This window comes from Tachysurus vachellii, chromosome 16, assembly GCF_030014155.1.
Source record: "Tachysurus vachellii isolate PV-2020 chromosome 16, HZAU_Pvac_v1, whole genome shotgun sequence".
NCBI lineage: Eukaryota > Metazoa > Chordata > Actinopteri > Siluriformes > Bagridae > Tachysurus > Tachysurus vachellii.
In genome coordinates, this window is record NC_083475.1 from 22,090,370 (window position 1) to 22,108,182 (window position 17,813).

Below are 17,813 nucleotides of genomic sequence, written 5' to 3' on the forward strand. Positions count from 1 at the left end.
GAAGAGACATAATGTGGGAAGGTAAAGCATGTGTGTATGTATATGATGTACATATTAATGCAGAAGAGGTGGTTCTGCTGGTTTGGTTCTCCACCTGTTCGGTTCTCCACCTGTTTGGTTCTCCACCTGTTCGATTCCTAGCTTCACTCTGATGATTCAGTAGTTTCTTTCATGTTCTTGCCCTGAGCTCGGAACCCTGCTTATGTCCGAATTAGCATTTTAATAGCAGTGGAGACAGAGAAGTACTTCAGGCCATTTATTTTTCTCTCTTTTAGTCCTGCTGCTAATATTACTTTTCTTTTTCTGCTCTTCATTTTATTCTTCCTTAATTCTGACTTTATTACGGAGACTGGAGGAGACGTTCTGGCTGCACTGAAGGTCATTTTCCTTTGACTTTTCTCTCGGTCTTCATGCCTCATGGTTGTATTGTTAGTGCGCTCTCTCTTCCTCCCTCTCTCTCTCTCTCTCTCTCTCTCTCTCTTCCTCTCTCTCCCTCTCTCTCTCTCTCTCTCTCTCTCTCTCTCTCTCTCTCTCTCTCTCTCTCGCTCAGTCTTTACTCATCATGACCGTTTTTCTTCAGTCCTTATTAAAATGTGTTTGTTCAGTTCACTTCTAAATGATTAGAAGATTTAATCTGAAGTGTAGAATTAACACCAGTGTTAATGTGCTGTACATGAGACTGATACATGTACAGCACTTAATTATTAAATCATTTAAATAAACTATAGCAATAATTATGTTAAATGTAGATAGAGACATGGATCTCTTGGGAAAAGAATGATATAGAAAATGTTTAATTATTAGTTGATTGTTATTGAGTTTTGTGAAGTGCATAAAGTTTAATTACATTAAAAACATGATGTAAAAAATGATTACATTTAAAAACTAAAAAACTAAATACACTACAAACGGTGTTCTGTTTTAATACATAAACCCACTTTTATATATTTTTGACTAGTTCGGATAAGCGGTAGAAAATGAATGAAATTTAAATGAGTTAAGAAGACTTACATATTTTGACATATTTACTGTGTTTACAAAAACTAACTATTCTTAGACAGAATGAATAATCATGAAATGCAACGGTTTTTAAAACAGTTACATATTTAAAACTAAACTAAAAACTAATAATACAGTACATAATAATAGTTAATAAATAAATACAGATTTTTTTACACTTAAAGAACAGGTTTTTATATTAATATGAATAATGAAATGCATTGTTTTTTTTGTAATATATCTTTTATTTATTTATTTTTAATTATAGTTCAATAAAATTATCATTCAATAAAAACACTTCAGACTTCGTGTTCCGTATCAACAGGAAATAAAACATTTTTATTGAACATTTTGTGTATATGAAGTTATATAACAACAGTCAGAAACTTCACAGAGTGAATCACTACACAAAGTCGAACGCAATCGTAAAACACCTCGTCGAAAAATGAAGGTTTACACACGCAATAGAACCGTAGAACCCAGATTTATGGCAGGGAAAAGAGAGAGAGAGTGAGAGAAAGAGAAAGAGAGAGAGAAAGAAATAAAAAGAGAAGAGGAAAAAACACTCTACAAGATTACAGAGAAAATTTCCACACACAAAAGCAGGCAGTCGATATACACAAAGGCAACTGGGATCTTTCTACAGCATCCGATTCTAATTTCTATACAAGGTTCTCTCCAGAGTGTGGCTTTATCTCACCGGGCAAACGAGTGGAGCGATGTTTGTGTTTCATCAAAACGATCTCGCATCAAATCGTGAGAATTCTGACAAGCCGATTTCATTTAACTCCCCCCCCGTTCTGGGATTCATAGCTTTTCAGGCACACACGTTATCTAGCACACTAGCTCAAACAAATCGTGGACGTTTTTCATGAACATATTTTGTGCTCGTAAAGTGTCTCGAAAGTTTGTAGTTTTTTTTTTACAGTAATTTAACATTTCTCACAAATTTGTGGTTGTTTTGCTAAGAAAATGTCTACAGACATTTTGGGTTTTGTTTCGATGAAGAATTGTTTTTGAACATTTTAATGATTTGGTAATTTAGTCTTTCTGAAAACCAATTTAGTGAAATTTTTAAATTGTGCAAAAAAAAGTAATATTTTGTAAATGCAAGTTCTTGAAAATCACAGTACAACCAATCGTCTCATTAGATGGTGAGAGATGAGGATCGTCTTTTCTCACTAAATTTTGTCTTGGTATTTATGTGATGGTCAAGCGTTCTTCTGAGTTATTGACTTTTCTGAGAGCTTTTTTTGACTTTTGCAGCTCTTCCTCACCAAACTGGGACTTCTAATAACATTAAGGAGTTTAGTTCCAGTAAAGAAGCTAAAGATCAGAATGAACTGGATGTGAATGCAATATTTGTGTGAGTTTGTATTTGTGAACCAGTTTGTTGTGCGAGATTTACGCAGTAGTAATCGTCACTTCTCAGGTGAGTGAGTGCTGAAGTAATGATGTGACTGTATGCCGATGACCTGCAGCTCCAACTTGACCCAGTGAGCTGGCTTGTCAGAATTCAGACAAATGTTTGTTAAAGAGACCACGGTGTGTGTGTGTGTGTGTGTGTGTGTGTGTGTGTGTGTGTGTGTGTGTTGCATGCTTTGGTAGGCCTCAGTAAAAGTCAGCATTGCTTTGCAGGGCTAAAAATGGCTTTTTATCACTTTTTACTTTACAGTGCAATCCGCAATGCCGCCTCTTACTGTTACTGCATCTAATTCATCTAATCGTGTAGAAATTAGCGTGCTGCATCAGAAACGAACGAAAAAAGAAATAACCCTGGTTTCATAAACCTACTTTTCCCCCTAAACGTTTAAATATTGACAATATAAAGGATTGAGGTTACATCGTATAATTACATGGTGATTATATATCTTTAATAAGCCGTGTCGTAACTCGATGAGATCGAATCAATATTTATTGCGACATTGAATCAAAAAGAAATCAGGAATGAACTGAAAGTGTCGACTATATACTTGGTCCCAAATAATAAAACACACACAGTCCGAACTGTACATTCTGAGTTTGATATTAAATAGAAAAGGGCACTAAAAAGGAACAATAACCAGAATAATCATCAAACGACATTGAGAACCAAATCAAGAATCATAGCGATCGATACCAAAACAGATAACGATACATTTCTCAGCTTTTACACTGTTTGTGAACGCAAATATAAAAATATATACACACATTTTGGATTTTTGGTGGGGACAGGGGTTTATATATATAATATATATTTATTTATTTATATTTATATATATTTATACTCTAATATTTTTGATAGAAGCGTAATTCTGTGGTAATTTGATGGCTGGATCTGTGTGTTTGGAAAAAATGATAAAAAAGAAAAGGGAGGAAGCCTTAACATTAGATGTTGAGCTCAGATAGAATATATACACACAATCTACATGTGCTGCGATCTACTGACATGGTGATTATATCATATACAAATGATTTCATTTTTATTTTCTAATCTTCTTTCTTGGGCAACATCACCCACGTAACACTATGGGGATGAATGTAGAAGTATTGCACAGTGCTCAAGAACAAAACGGGATCGAGAGACGGATCGCTGCGAAAGCACTCGCGCTACGCCTCCACTAACGAGCCTCTCGGTGTGTAGCGAGGACAAAAATGGTGGCACGACACACTACACTACAGATAGTTATTGATAAAAGTCTACACCTCTACGGCACGCACACACACGGCAGTCACAGTGATACACAATGCAGTCCTCAGACACGTCTATGGAATGACAACGAGCGTTCGTTTGCTATCTTTTTTTTCATCACCTACACGATAACATTGAAAACATTTAAAAACTCCTTCTGAAGCTAGCGTCTAGGATACGTAAGAGGTTCCTCCATGACAAGAGGTTTTAATGGTTGTAATGAACTGATGCTTGTTGCTTTTCCTCTCATCACACGCCGTCTCACAGGAATGAAATTCGTAAGAATTCGAACAATTTAGGTTTCATCCAACAGAAGCTTCAGTTTTTTAAACAGTCCTGTTGTATATAGTGTGCTGTTTTTTTTCTCCTCAGGAACCTCAATAACCACACGTCTCTTTTCTTAAATGCTACGTTATAATAATTAACCCTCTGACATTGGGACATTTTTGACCTTCGAAAAAAGAAACTAGCATAAAAATTTGTATGAATCAATTAAAGAAGAAAATAAATATCCTGTGAAACATTTCAGTCTCACGTCTGAGTTGCTCATGAAGAGGTGGTAAAGATTTGTTATAATTTGAGGTTGTGTAATTTGTGTAAATTTATAAATCGTAATTTCGTAGATCATCAGCAATCGTACTGAAGCAATCGTAATTGTATGAAACAAAAAATTGGATTTTGCAAAATGTATAGAAACTCAACAAAACAAATTTGTTCTAAAGTTGAGGCGGAGTTTAACGTAAAGCATTAAATCACTGACCATCGTAAAAAGTCCACGTTGTCAGAGTTCAATATTTCTAGTGTAGCAGCACACTTTTACTGTTAAACTGATTTGTTATTTTGTTACGAATTCTTACAAAATTTGCGACGGTGAGTCCGTGTTGTTACGTTAAACCCGTAGTAAAGGACTTTATGGACTAATATGTGCGGACCATTAACTTTTATGGTTAGTTTTTTTTTAAATGAGGAAAAAAGGCCTGAGAAAGAAACGTGTCTCTAATTAAACCTGTCGATCCTGAAAATAATGAAAGAGCTTTCTTTTTATTTTCTGGGGATGACGAACGCACAGAGGAAGATTTAACAGATTTCTTGATGGTGAACTTGTATATGTACAGAATTTACACGTCCTGTCACGACCTCCTGATAGCCGAGTCAATCAGATTCACTCGTTATATGGTTCATTAACCTTTTTGTTGGCCGGTTTAAATTTTAGAAATTTATGTGAAATCATGTTTTCTTACTGAAGGACATCACCGACTGAAACGTCACCTCTGAACACCTTTAACTTTCATACTTATTATTATTATTATTATTATTATTTTAGATATATGTTATCCACTAAACACTTCTATTCATTTAAAAGTTGTGGCTTTTTGACTGAATACTAATTCAAGTTATTTAGAACTAAGAACCTTCTCCAGTTTCATACAAAACAAAATAATAAAAAGATAATCATTCAGAATGTTTCTTTCTGTTGTTCCGAACTCCAGTGCAAATCAGTAGCCATTCAGTAAAGGAGCTTGAGCTTGGCAGTAAAAGCATGGCTAAGGCTGTCGTCACTGTAAAGAGGCAACGGAAAACTTGGATCTTGCACCTTCAAGGCCAAAGAAATGGTTTTACTTGTTCCCAAAGAACCAAAAGCTACAAGTAAGTGGAGCTAAGTGTGCATGAGGAGAAAGTCAGGTACGTTTCTCACCTCCCTGAAAATAATGGCAGTGTTTAAAAGCTCGTCTCTTAGAGTCGGTATTATATTATTTCGTACCGACTTTTCAAAAGAAATCAGCATCAGATCGTTTAGAAAACGCAGAACTTTAGTTTTTTTTCCTTACGGCTAAAGGCCTGACGGTGTAGAATAAAGTAGAATTTAAAAAAAACATGCAGTTACCAAAAATATTAATTTCAAAGCTAGAGTCTTAACAAATCGAACACAATTGGTCTGTTAACGAAGCTTAACGAATGAAGGTAAGGAAAAGCGCTGAGGAGTAAATGGCTACGCTCAGAGAATTCTTCATGCTCGGTCTTTAGGACAAAAGATTCGGATTAAGGTTCAGATTGAGGATTTGGGGAAATTAAGGAGCTGCTAAAACAAGGAGCAGAAAAAACAAGTAGTAGAACTCATGTGCTTGTAGAACTTCCTGCATATTTAACCCACTGAACCATATCAGTTAATGGCCTATATTTCCATACTAAAGTGTAATATACTGAAGATGTTCTACATTTATATTACAGTGTTCCGCTCTATACGGGGTTCTCTGCCTTCTCCGGGTGATTTCTAATCGTTCTTTAAGCCAAAGAGGTTTTTTTTTTTCCAAATACCCCTTAACTCGCATCTTGCAGGTTGAAATTTAATATTCAAATATACATTATATCTGAAATATATAGATGTATATATGTTTATATATTTAACTGGAATGCAATAAGATAGATATGATAACTCCTGCTGTTATTCTCTATAATATTGGCTCTGCATTTACATCATTTAAAATAGAATATCTTAGTAAAAACATCAAGATATACACAGATTAGGAAACAGGTAACAACATACAAACACAAACTAGAAATCGTATTTTTTGTCTGCATACGGATATATACACCTGTGGTACACGGTTTTTTTCATTCATGCGCTATCTACACAGATCATATTGCTTAAAAGAAGGGTTTAAGGGGGTTAAAGGTCATGGATGATGGTCAAAACAGCAGGCAAAGACAGGAAGGAATGCTAAACACAACGCGAAGGGTGTGTTGTGTGTGTGTGTGTGTGTGTGTGTGTTGGGGCAAGTGGGCGGTCAAACGTCGACAGCTATTATAAAAGGAGGCGTTTCATTGCCAGACAAGAAGGAGGAGATTTAAGATGGTTTAAAGGATCCATACATCACTGAGGTATGTACACGCACTGGGGTAGGACCACTAAAAGGGGCGGGGTTAATGGCTAAAGGGGGCCGAGCTTTATTTCTTAGTGGACAGCTGGGCATCCACTTCTTCCTCTGGCTTGAGCACATGCCACTGGGCGATGGGTCTCCGAGGGTTGGCCAACATATCCGACCAATGGCGAAGCTCGGTGCCTGTGCTGTTCAGCCCTACGAAAACTTTACCGATGGCATCGTTTTTGCCGATCTTGTCATAGTCCAGAACAGTTATAACGATTTGAACTTTCTGTAAAAAGACAGAGAGAGAAAAAAGAACACAATTAATTATGAGCTCCGGGGTTTATTTAATACGACTCTGTACGAACGGACAGCTGTGTGTGCGGCTCCGAGTCAAATTTAAACCAAAATTCCTTTTGAAATCAGAATGTTTTGATCAGACTGTGAGCAGGTTTATGTGCCCAAGAGAAACACACACGAGGTCATTAGACATTGTTCAGTGATCTAATTAAAAAAAAAAAAGGTGAAAGTGATCCAACAGAACAGAAGTGAACGAATGAGTCAGAGAATAATCAGCATGAACGGAGACGGCGATGACGTCAGCGATGACGCTCGTGTGGAGACATACTGAATCAGGTGATACAGAGAATACAGAGACTTCATTATACAAAACTTATCTGATCAATCTGGGAGATCATATGAAGGAAATGCAAACAATACACAGATTTCAGTCTTCAGAATAAATGTTTAAATTTCACAGTATAAAGGAAACACACACACACACACACACACACACACACACACGCACAGTAAGCACTATAATGAGGCTACAGGTCTACCGCATGCTTAATGATGGTCAATTTCTTTAAAAACTGAGTGAGTAAAGATTATAGCTTGGTCTTCCTTACTGTCTAATCTACATATCAATGAAAAAAAGAAGGAAAAAAACTCCTGCTAATTGCTTTCTCTATTGATTGTATGTATTTCCAGCTAAAGATCCTCAGTCCTGGTTCAGTCTGGCTACTAGATCATCAATAAGAGCTCTGGATTTGACAAGATCCAAGATTCCAAACAGAAGTATACTCAAGTCCACCAGTAGGCTTTGGGTGCTGAGTCAGCGCTCTGATAACCAGCAGTTTATGGAGCTCATGGTTTAGAGGACTGGGAGAACATCTGGTTAAAATGTAAATTGACCCCAAGAAGAGTTTTAACCAGATTTAAATTGGATTCAACATTGGATCATGGCTAATCTCTACACAGCTATAGTCCTAATTCCAGCTGAAACTTCAGGACTCAGGAGGTTATGGGACAATATAATATTATATTATATAACATTATAATATTCATATTTCATTAGAACCAGTTAAAAATTGGTATAGGGATAATATACAGGATGTGTTAAATCAGGCACGAGCCTTTCTGTGAATCCATTTTTACGCCTGTGCTGTAAATCCAAGCCAATTTTCCATGTAATCAAATGCCGTAGAAGCACCGTAAAGTTATCTGGCCTTTCGTGAAGAGAGCCGACTTTATATTTAATGAGTTGAGAGTGGGACGTTCTGATTAGCAGCCTTAGAGCTGAAATGAAAGCAGAACCCATGCAACAAATCCTCTGAAGCGTGAAATGCAAAATCAATTTGGAGCACTTTGCACTTATTTGCAATGCCGCCACAGAGCATGGATTTTAAAATGACTATCAGCTCCGTAAACTCTATTTATGGTCAAATTTTTATGTATTTAAGGTGTAAAATGTGGTCCGGGTGCAACGTAATTACCTGGATTTGTTCGAATGGCACTTCGAAGCTGAAGGACTCATTGTAGTAGGGGTTCAGGGTGTTCTTTTTGATTGTCGTCTTTTTCTTTTTCAGACGTTTACCGTTCTGCATCAGATGGATCTTCACGTACGGGTCTGAAAGAAGACACAAAAATCGACCAATTAAATCAAACAGCATGAAGTTTGATCTCGCTTAGTCCCTACCTGTCCCTATCTCTACATAAATTACCCAGTTTTCCAAATCCTAAAACGCCATCTAACACATTGCAGACCCTAAATGTCCATGCTCACCAGGACCTTACGTGATGTAACCTAGACTTGAAAACAACTTACCCCATTCCTAACCCCACTTAACCCCTCCCAGTTTGTACTTGATACTTCTAAGACTTAATTCCTTACTAAACCTTATCAGTGAACTTCTGGCAGAAGGTCTTGTCCTGTAGTAGACCGTAAACGTTTCCCCATTTTAGACATTATAAGTGCTATATAACCCCTACCTGATGCCTTCAAAAACCCCATTCTTCATCACACCCCCTACTTGGACTGTAATAACAGCTTGTGTTTGCTCTATACAAGACCTGTGGTGCTCCACAAGTCTCTATCTTTGGTCCTCTTCTATTTCTAATCTATCAACTCCCTCAGAGCTCCATCGTTATTTAGTCATTCTAAAAGAAAAAAAAATTATGCATTCAAAAATTATGCATATTTGATTTCTAACACATGGGGGTCACGGTGGCTTAGTGGTTAGCACGTTCGCCTCACACCTCCAGGGTTGGGGGTTCGATTCCCGCCTCCACCTTGTGTGTGTGGAGTTTGCATGTTCTCCCTGTGCCTCGGGGGTTTCCTCCGGGTACTCCGGTTTCCTCCCCCAGTCCAAAGACATGCATGGTAGGTTGATTGGCATCTCTGGAAAATTGTCCGTAGTGTGTGTGTGTGTGTGTGAGTGAATGAGAGTGTGTGTGTGTGCCCTGTGATGGGTTGGCACTCCGTCCAGGGTGTATCCTGCCTTGATGCCCTATGACGCCTGAGATAGGCACAGGCTCCCCGTGACCCGAGGTAGTTCAGATAAGTGGTAGAAGATGAATGAATGAGTGATTTCTAAAACATGTCACATGATCTCTCCTAGATCCTACCCTTTGACCTCCAACACCAACCCGCTTGAAGCTCACTTTGTGAATCAACATTCCCGCTTAATAATCCCACCCGTCCGCTCCCAGACCCCACCTGGCCCCTATTAATGAATGTAAGAATAAATTATCCTCCCATTTATTCATCTTTAATAATGGCTCTTAAATGAGAGGCATCCAGAGTAAAACCTGTACCAGATCAAAAATATGTGCATCAGATGATCAGCAGTGGCTTCCATGATAAACAACAGGAGAAATGACATAATCTTGGTCAGAGTTTCAGTGGAGCCAGAATCTATCCTGAGAATCCATGAGACAGAAATACACTCTGATGGGATGCCAGGTCATCGCAATGCTGATCCGAATATATATTTAAATAAAATGTCACATTGGCATCATTGCCTGCTTCCTGTACTACATTTACAGTCAACCTCCAACTACTGAGACAAATCAGTGACCTCAATGTAAACACCTGATCAGAATGAATAGGTGCTGTTACTGTGTACCTGCGTTATACCTGGTGACGTTTTAACTTTTATGTTTGTTTTAGGGTTTTTCTTTATTGTCATGACAGAAAAATGATTATCTTATATTTAGAAATACTAAAACTTCCTTCATCTGTCCTAGACCAAGTGTATCTCATATCTTCAGTCAGACACACATAAACACACACACACACACACACACACACACACACCGACCCATCACACATTCCTCTTTATCTCAGATTCTATAAACACTTTCAGATCCAGAAAGAACTGAATAACTGCAAACCTAAAAATCAACTGAAAACGGACAAATCTGGGAATCAGCGGGTTGGTGGTCTGCTGGGGCAACTGGACATTTTCATCACAATGTACTGTGAAGAAATTTGCATCTACACCAAATCCACTGGGAGACAACAAGGATGGAACACATTTAGTTCACCAAAGTGCTTTAGGGCAGAAATGCCATTAAAACACTGAGATGGAAGATTAGGGGCAATAAAGTTTCAGCCTGAAAGTTCAGACAGTTATATACACTGTCCTGTGTGCCTCAGGGGTGTTAGTGAAGACAAATAGTGTGTGTATGTCTCACAACTCACACACAACACACACACAACACACAATATTCACCATATACACACACAACACACAATATTCACCATATACACTGTCCTGTGTGCCTCAGGGGTGATAGTGAAGACAAATAGTGTGTGTATGTCTCACAACTCACACACAACACACAATATTCACCATATACACACACAACACATAATATTCACCATATACACACACAACACATAATATTCAAGATATACACACACACAACACACAATCTCCACCACATAAACACACACAACACACAATATTCACCATATACACACACACACAACACACAATCTCCACCACATACACACACACAACACACAATATTCACCACATAAACACACACAACACACAATCTCCAACACATACACACACACAACACACAATATTCACCATATACACACACAACACACAATATTCACCATATACACTGTCCTGTGTGCCTCAGGGGTGATAGTGAAGACAAATAGTGTGTGTATGTCTCACAACTCACACACAACACACAATATTCACCATATACACACACAACACATAATATTCACCATATACACACACAACACATAATATTCACCATATACACACACAACACATAATATTCAAGATATACACACACACAACACACAATCTCCACCACATAAACACACACAACACACAATATTCACCATATACACACACACACAACACACAATCTCCACCACATACACACACACAACACACAATATTCACCACATAAACACACACAACACACAATCCCCAACACATACACACACACAACACACAATCTCCAACACATACACACACAACACACAATATCCACCACATACACACACACACAACACACAATCTCCAACACATACTCACACAACACACAATCTCCACCACATACACACACAACACACAATCTCCACCACATACACACACACAACACACAATCTCCACCACATACACACACACAACACACAATCTCCACCACATACACACACACAACAGACAATCTCCAACACATACACACACAACACACAATCTCCACCACATAAACACACACAACACACAATCTCCACCACATACACACACACAACACACAATCTCCAACACATACACACACAACACACAATCTCCACCACATACACACACACAACACACAATCTCCACCACATACACACACAACACACAATCTCCACCACATACACACACACAACACACAATCTCCACTACATACACACACACAACACACAATCTCCACCACATACACACACAACACACAATCTCCAACACATACACACACAACACACAATCTCCAACACATACACACACAACACACAATCCCCACCACATACACACACAACGCACAATCTCCACCACATACACACACACAACACACAATCTCCACCACATACACACACAACACACAATATCCACCACATACACACACACAACACACAATCTCCACCACATACACACACAACACACAATGTCCAACACATACACACACAACACACAATCTCCACCACATACACACACACAACACACAATCTCCACCACATACACACACACAACACACAATCTCCACCACACACACACACACAACACACAATCTCCAACACATACACACACAACACTCAATCTCCAACACACACACACACACAACACACAATCCCCACCACACACACACACACACAACACACAATCCCCACCACACACACACACACAACACACAATCCCCACCACACACACACACAACACACAATCCCCACCACACACACACACACACAATCCCCACCACACACACACACACACAACACACAATCCCCACCACACACACACACACAACACACAATCCCCACCACACACACACACACACAACACACAATCCCCACCACACACACACACAACACACAATCTCCAACACATACACACACACAACACACAATCTCCAACACATACACACACAACACTCAATCTCCAACACATACACACACAACACTCAATCTCCAACACATACACACACAACACTCAATCTCCAACACATACACACACAACACACAATCCCCACCACACACACACACACACACAACACACAATCCCCACCACACACACACACACAACACACAATCCCCACCACACACACACACACAACACACAATCCCCACCACATACACACACACAACACACAATCTCCAACACACACACACACAACACACAATCCCCACCACATACACACACACAACACACAATCTCCAACACATACACACACAACACACAATCCCCACCACACACACACACACACACACACACAACACACAATCCCCACCACACACACACACAACACACAATCCCCACCACACACACACACACAACACACAATCCCCACCACACACACACACACAACACACAATCCCCACCACATACACACACACAACACTCAATCTCCAACACATACACACACAACACTCAATCTCCAACACATACACACACAACACACAATCCCCACCACACACACACACACACAACACACAATCCCCACCACACACACACACACACAACACACAATCCCCACCACACACACACACACACACAATCCCCACCACACACACACACACAATCCCCACCACATACACACACAACACACAATCCCCACCACAGTGTTGTACCTATATTACATGTTAACAATAAGAGTGCGTCATCCAGACTATTATGTAAGGAGCAGAAACTCATAATGAAGTGATAATGAAACATAAGTTTAAGGGTTTTACTGCCATAATGGGTCTCTTTCAGGTATCTAATTAATAGAATCTGAAATCTTTCCTAATCAGGAATTTGCTCACACTTTGGCACTTCTTCCTGCTGCTGGTGAGTCTACAGTAGCTTCATTAATATTTACCTTCCTGATCTCAATGCCTCTTGGTGCTCTTGCCCCAGCCACTACAGGCACCAGGAGTTCACCACTTCTAGATCTCGCTTGAACCCACTGAACCCTTCTAGTCACTACTTCCTGTAAGAACCTCGTATATCCCACTAAACCTCACATGGCCTGTCCTACCTTGACCCCCTCAGACCGTGTCTTGACCATCAGTCCTACTGGTATCTGTCTTCAACCCAACAGAACTCTTATCCCTCAGAATTCAGGCAGAAAATCCTTCGTAATGTGAATACAGACGTAAGGCATTCCAGCTAGCAGGTGGCCAAGTGTTCAGTTTTGTCGTGGTCAGGTGTGTGTGTGTGTGTGTGTGTGTGTGTGTGTGTGTGTGTGCCAGTGTGCAAAATGGCCTGGCTATATCTCAACAATAATCTCCTGTAGACTCACACCTCTACTCGTTTTTATCTCTCACCATCTTCAGCACCTCACTCCACCTTTCCATTACTCTCCATCAGCCAGTGTGTGTCCCACTTATCTGCCCCCTCCCCTTTCCCCTAGTTCACCTCCATGTACTATTCATTCATGCCCTTACTGTGTTTTTCATTTCCTGCACATATAAAGAGATAAAGAAAGAAAGGACACAACACACACACACACACACACACTCTAGTGAATACTCAGATGTTCTGAAGGAAAGATTCAGATTTGAGCAGATGATCTTTATCCTGCATCCTACTGAAAATTTAATTCATGCTTCCTTTTGTCTAAATGTCATTCTGAGAAACAGTCTCGCTCCTTCTTTCTCTCGCTCCTTCTTTCTCTCGCTCCTTCTTTCTCTCGCTCCTTCTTTCTCTCGCTCCTGCTGCTACTCCTTTATTACTGTAGCTACAGTTCAGTAGATAAATAATAATAAAATAATATCAGTGACATTTACAGTCTGATATTTTCTTTATCTTCCTTTTCATCAGAATAAAAATGTATATAAATAAATAACATGAAGAAAAATGATAGTGATAGTGTTCTAATCTAATCCTAAAACTGTCTGTCTGTCTGTCTGTCTGTCTGTCTGACTGTCTGTCTGTAAGAAAGACAGAGATGCAGACAGCTAGAGAGACAGACAGACAGACAGACAGACAGACAGAAAACAGACAAACAGAAAGACAAAGATGCAGACAGATAGACAGACAAACAGACAGACAGACAAACAGACAGAAGACAGACAAACAGAAAGACAAAGATGCAGACAGATAGACAGACAAACAGACAGACAGACAAACAGACAGAAGACAGACAAACAGAAAGACAAAGATGCAGACAGATAGACAGACAAACAGACAGACAGACAAACAGACAGAAGACAGACAAACAGAAAGACAAAGATGCAGACAGATAGAGAGACAGACAGAGAAAGTCAGAGAGAGTGGACAAACTGACAGAAAGACAAAAGGAGAGAGATACAGACAGATAGGCAGACAGACAGAGAGACAGATAGGTAGACAGAGACAGACAGACAGGCAGGCAGACAGAGAAAGTTTGTGAGCAGTTGCCTAGCAACATGCAGCCAGAGATTTTGGGAGTGAAAAGTGTGAGTAAAGAAACACAGAGGCCCAAAATCCCAGCGCTGTCTCAGCCGTGTTTCAGGTCATGATAACACTTCCTCTCAGTCCACAGCAATCTGTCATCCATTACACTCATTTATCTGTTAAAGAACGACACCTGACGCTTTTAATCCATTTATACTTTTATTTAACGCTCTGCTAAACATCTCCATCCTCATCCTCTTAAGTTACAGCAGCTACCTGTTTACACTCCTACCCCAAAAACAACAACATAACAACATACTGACACTGTAGACTCCTTCACCACACACACACACACACACACACACACACACACACACACACACACACACACACACACACACACAATCACTCATTTATTCATCTGTTTATTATCAGCGGAGCACCGCACCTGAACACGCCCCTGTGAACGAGTTGTTGCTATGGAAACAATGAGGCACTACGGTCTGCTGTTCTAGACAATGAATCAACACCTGAGCACCAATCAGACTCAGCAGTGACCTGGCGTAAGGGTTTCTTTAAGAATAATATAAATAATTATAAATAATAAAATAATTATAATCTTTCTTTTTCGTTTTTGATGAGTCTCAATTCAAAAATATACGTTTCTGATTGTGTGTCGTAATGGAAAGACAACGAGTCTTGTGTTCCAGTCGACTCGTGAGCGATTAGTCACCATAAACACGCTCGAAGAAATGAAATAAATTATAGGCTGATGATGAGTTATTATCTCTCTGCACCGAGCTATGATGAAGATAGACGCTAATTATCACCATGATCACCGCAGGACTATTGTTCTAACCGCACACTTTCAAGTCTTTCCCTTCGGGAGAAGAAAAGTGTTCCATAATTACAAACCGTACACACTGTACACACATACACACCGTACACACATACACACTGTACACACATACACATCGTACACACATACACACTGTACACACATACACATCGTACACACATCGTACACACATACAAACTGTACACACATACACACTGTACACACATTGTACACATACACACTATACAACACCATTAGCAATGCCATTTTCATGGAGGCTTTGAAACCCAAATGAAAAAGCACCACACAAAATGGAGGGAAAAAGCTTTCCAGTGCAATCTCTGGGCTTTGAAGACGGACCGCACTTGTTAAATTCATGCTCAGTCATCTGGGATAAAAAAAAAAAAAGGCTTACAGAAAGGATTTTTCCATTTTGACATTTTGGGTGCTGAGAGATTTGAATTAGCGTGAACGGTTGAAAGCACTTCAGCTAGTGCTCTGACACAACGTGCTAGCAACACATCAGTGCTAGCTTATCAGCAGATAAAAAAAAAGTTCATCCAAATCAGTGAGCTCTGAAAGATGCATTAAAATCCAAAATCCTTTAAAGCCTCATGCTGCACTATATTTCTGCTCAGCGCTAACAGATTAGCTTATCTGACCTGAGGAGCGGGAACATGACCAACGGCTTTCACTTCAAAACCACAACTATTTCAAAAGATTTTCCACGTCATTGTGTTGGTTTTTGTACGTGTGTGAACGTGAAAGTTTACTGAGTAAAGCACAATGCAACGCAACGCAACAGACGTGACGTTGTGTAAATAATGTGCAGGAACTAAAGTCCTGAAAATGTGAAACTGTGTGTAACTGTGACACTGAAAAAAGGGGTGTGAATATTTATGCACCGCCGTGTAAATCAGCAGTGTGAATCATGTGTAAGTAAAACACATAGTGTGAAGTTAAGGTAAGGTCATGTGGCTCCTCTGTAATAGCTGACTATAACACAGATAGTCACTAATTATTAGCATTGCCTCAGTAAAACTACTACAGCATTCACCACATAATCAAACTGAACACAAACTGAAGGAAAGAATCATCCTGGCTGTTAAATTTACATTTAATACATTTAAATTAGCATGAATCAGCACAAATGCTTGGCTAATTAGCACTTCTGCTAGCTGCTAGCTCGTCTTCCTCGTATACAGTAATCATGCGTTCCTTACAGGTTAGAAAAAAACACAACTCACCTGAAAGACCTCCAACATCCATCTTCTTCAGGTTCTTGGCCTCCAGGACGACGACGGTGAGTTTTCCAGCGGTGGGAACGTAGCGCAGAGAGAAGCAAATATCACCTAGCTTCTCTTGCTGTGGACGAAGATGGAGATAAGCGCATGAGTTCCAGCTGTTCTCACGCCTCACACAACAGCTGCTTTACATCGGCACTTCAATCTGAACTGAGGTGAGTTTCTGCTGAATTTCTGTTTAATTGATATCTTTAACTGCCTACAATTCCTTTAATATCCTTAATAAAATGTAATTGTCAATCAAATTGTAACCTCCATTTCACTCCAGATCCTACACACAGAAATCTTCCTGGTGTTTGAGAAACACCACCACCACCCTGACGTCTCTCCTGCGGCTGACTGGAAGGTGTATTTATGGAGCTATAATTATGGGATGTCTTCTCCAACACCACTCCACTCCAGTGATTTAAAATACATTTCAGTGTTTAATAAGTGTTTCCTCTTGACGTCTCAACACTTTAGGACTCGACAACTTGCTCTTTTTATCTCCATCTTGTTTCTTTCCCTCCATCACCACCAGTGGTCGAGGAATAATTGACCTTTCCATAAACCAAACCATGCCACAAAAACAAGCTTCCCCCGTCAACCAGAGCTTAAACACTATACACCATGACATTTAGCATGAAAATTGAATCTCCTGAACCCGTGCGATGGAAGTCACACCTTTATTAATGGGGGAGCGCCATGGAAGGCTGATTGAGTGACATTTCCCAGGAGATGGATTACTCTCCCATCCGTGAGCCTCGCTTAAAAAAAGTGCTAAAGAAA

The 17,813-nt window shown here is 39.6% G+C and overlaps 1 protein-coding gene across 3 annotated transcripts in view; it reads right to left on the minus strand.

The window, feature by feature from the left end:
* Positions 1-1,316: 1,316 nt before the first annotated feature.
* Positions 1,317-17,813, minus strand: part of syt1a (synaptotagmin Ia) — a 205,340-nt gene continuing 188,843 nt past the window's right edge. For all 3 annotated transcript variants that reach the window (XM_060889779.1, XM_060889780.1, XM_060889778.1), the window contains 3 exons: positions 16,989-17,106; positions 8,310-8,443; positions 1,317-6,823 (listed from right to left, as the gene is read on the minus strand). In XM_060889779.1, the coding sequence (XP_060745762.1) occupies positions 6,617-6,823; positions 8,310-8,443; positions 16,989-17,106 (459 nt within the window). In that variant the 3' untranslated portion in view covers positions 1,317-6,616. The remainder of the gene's footprint in view (positions 6,824-8,309; positions 8,444-16,988; positions 17,107-17,813) is intronic.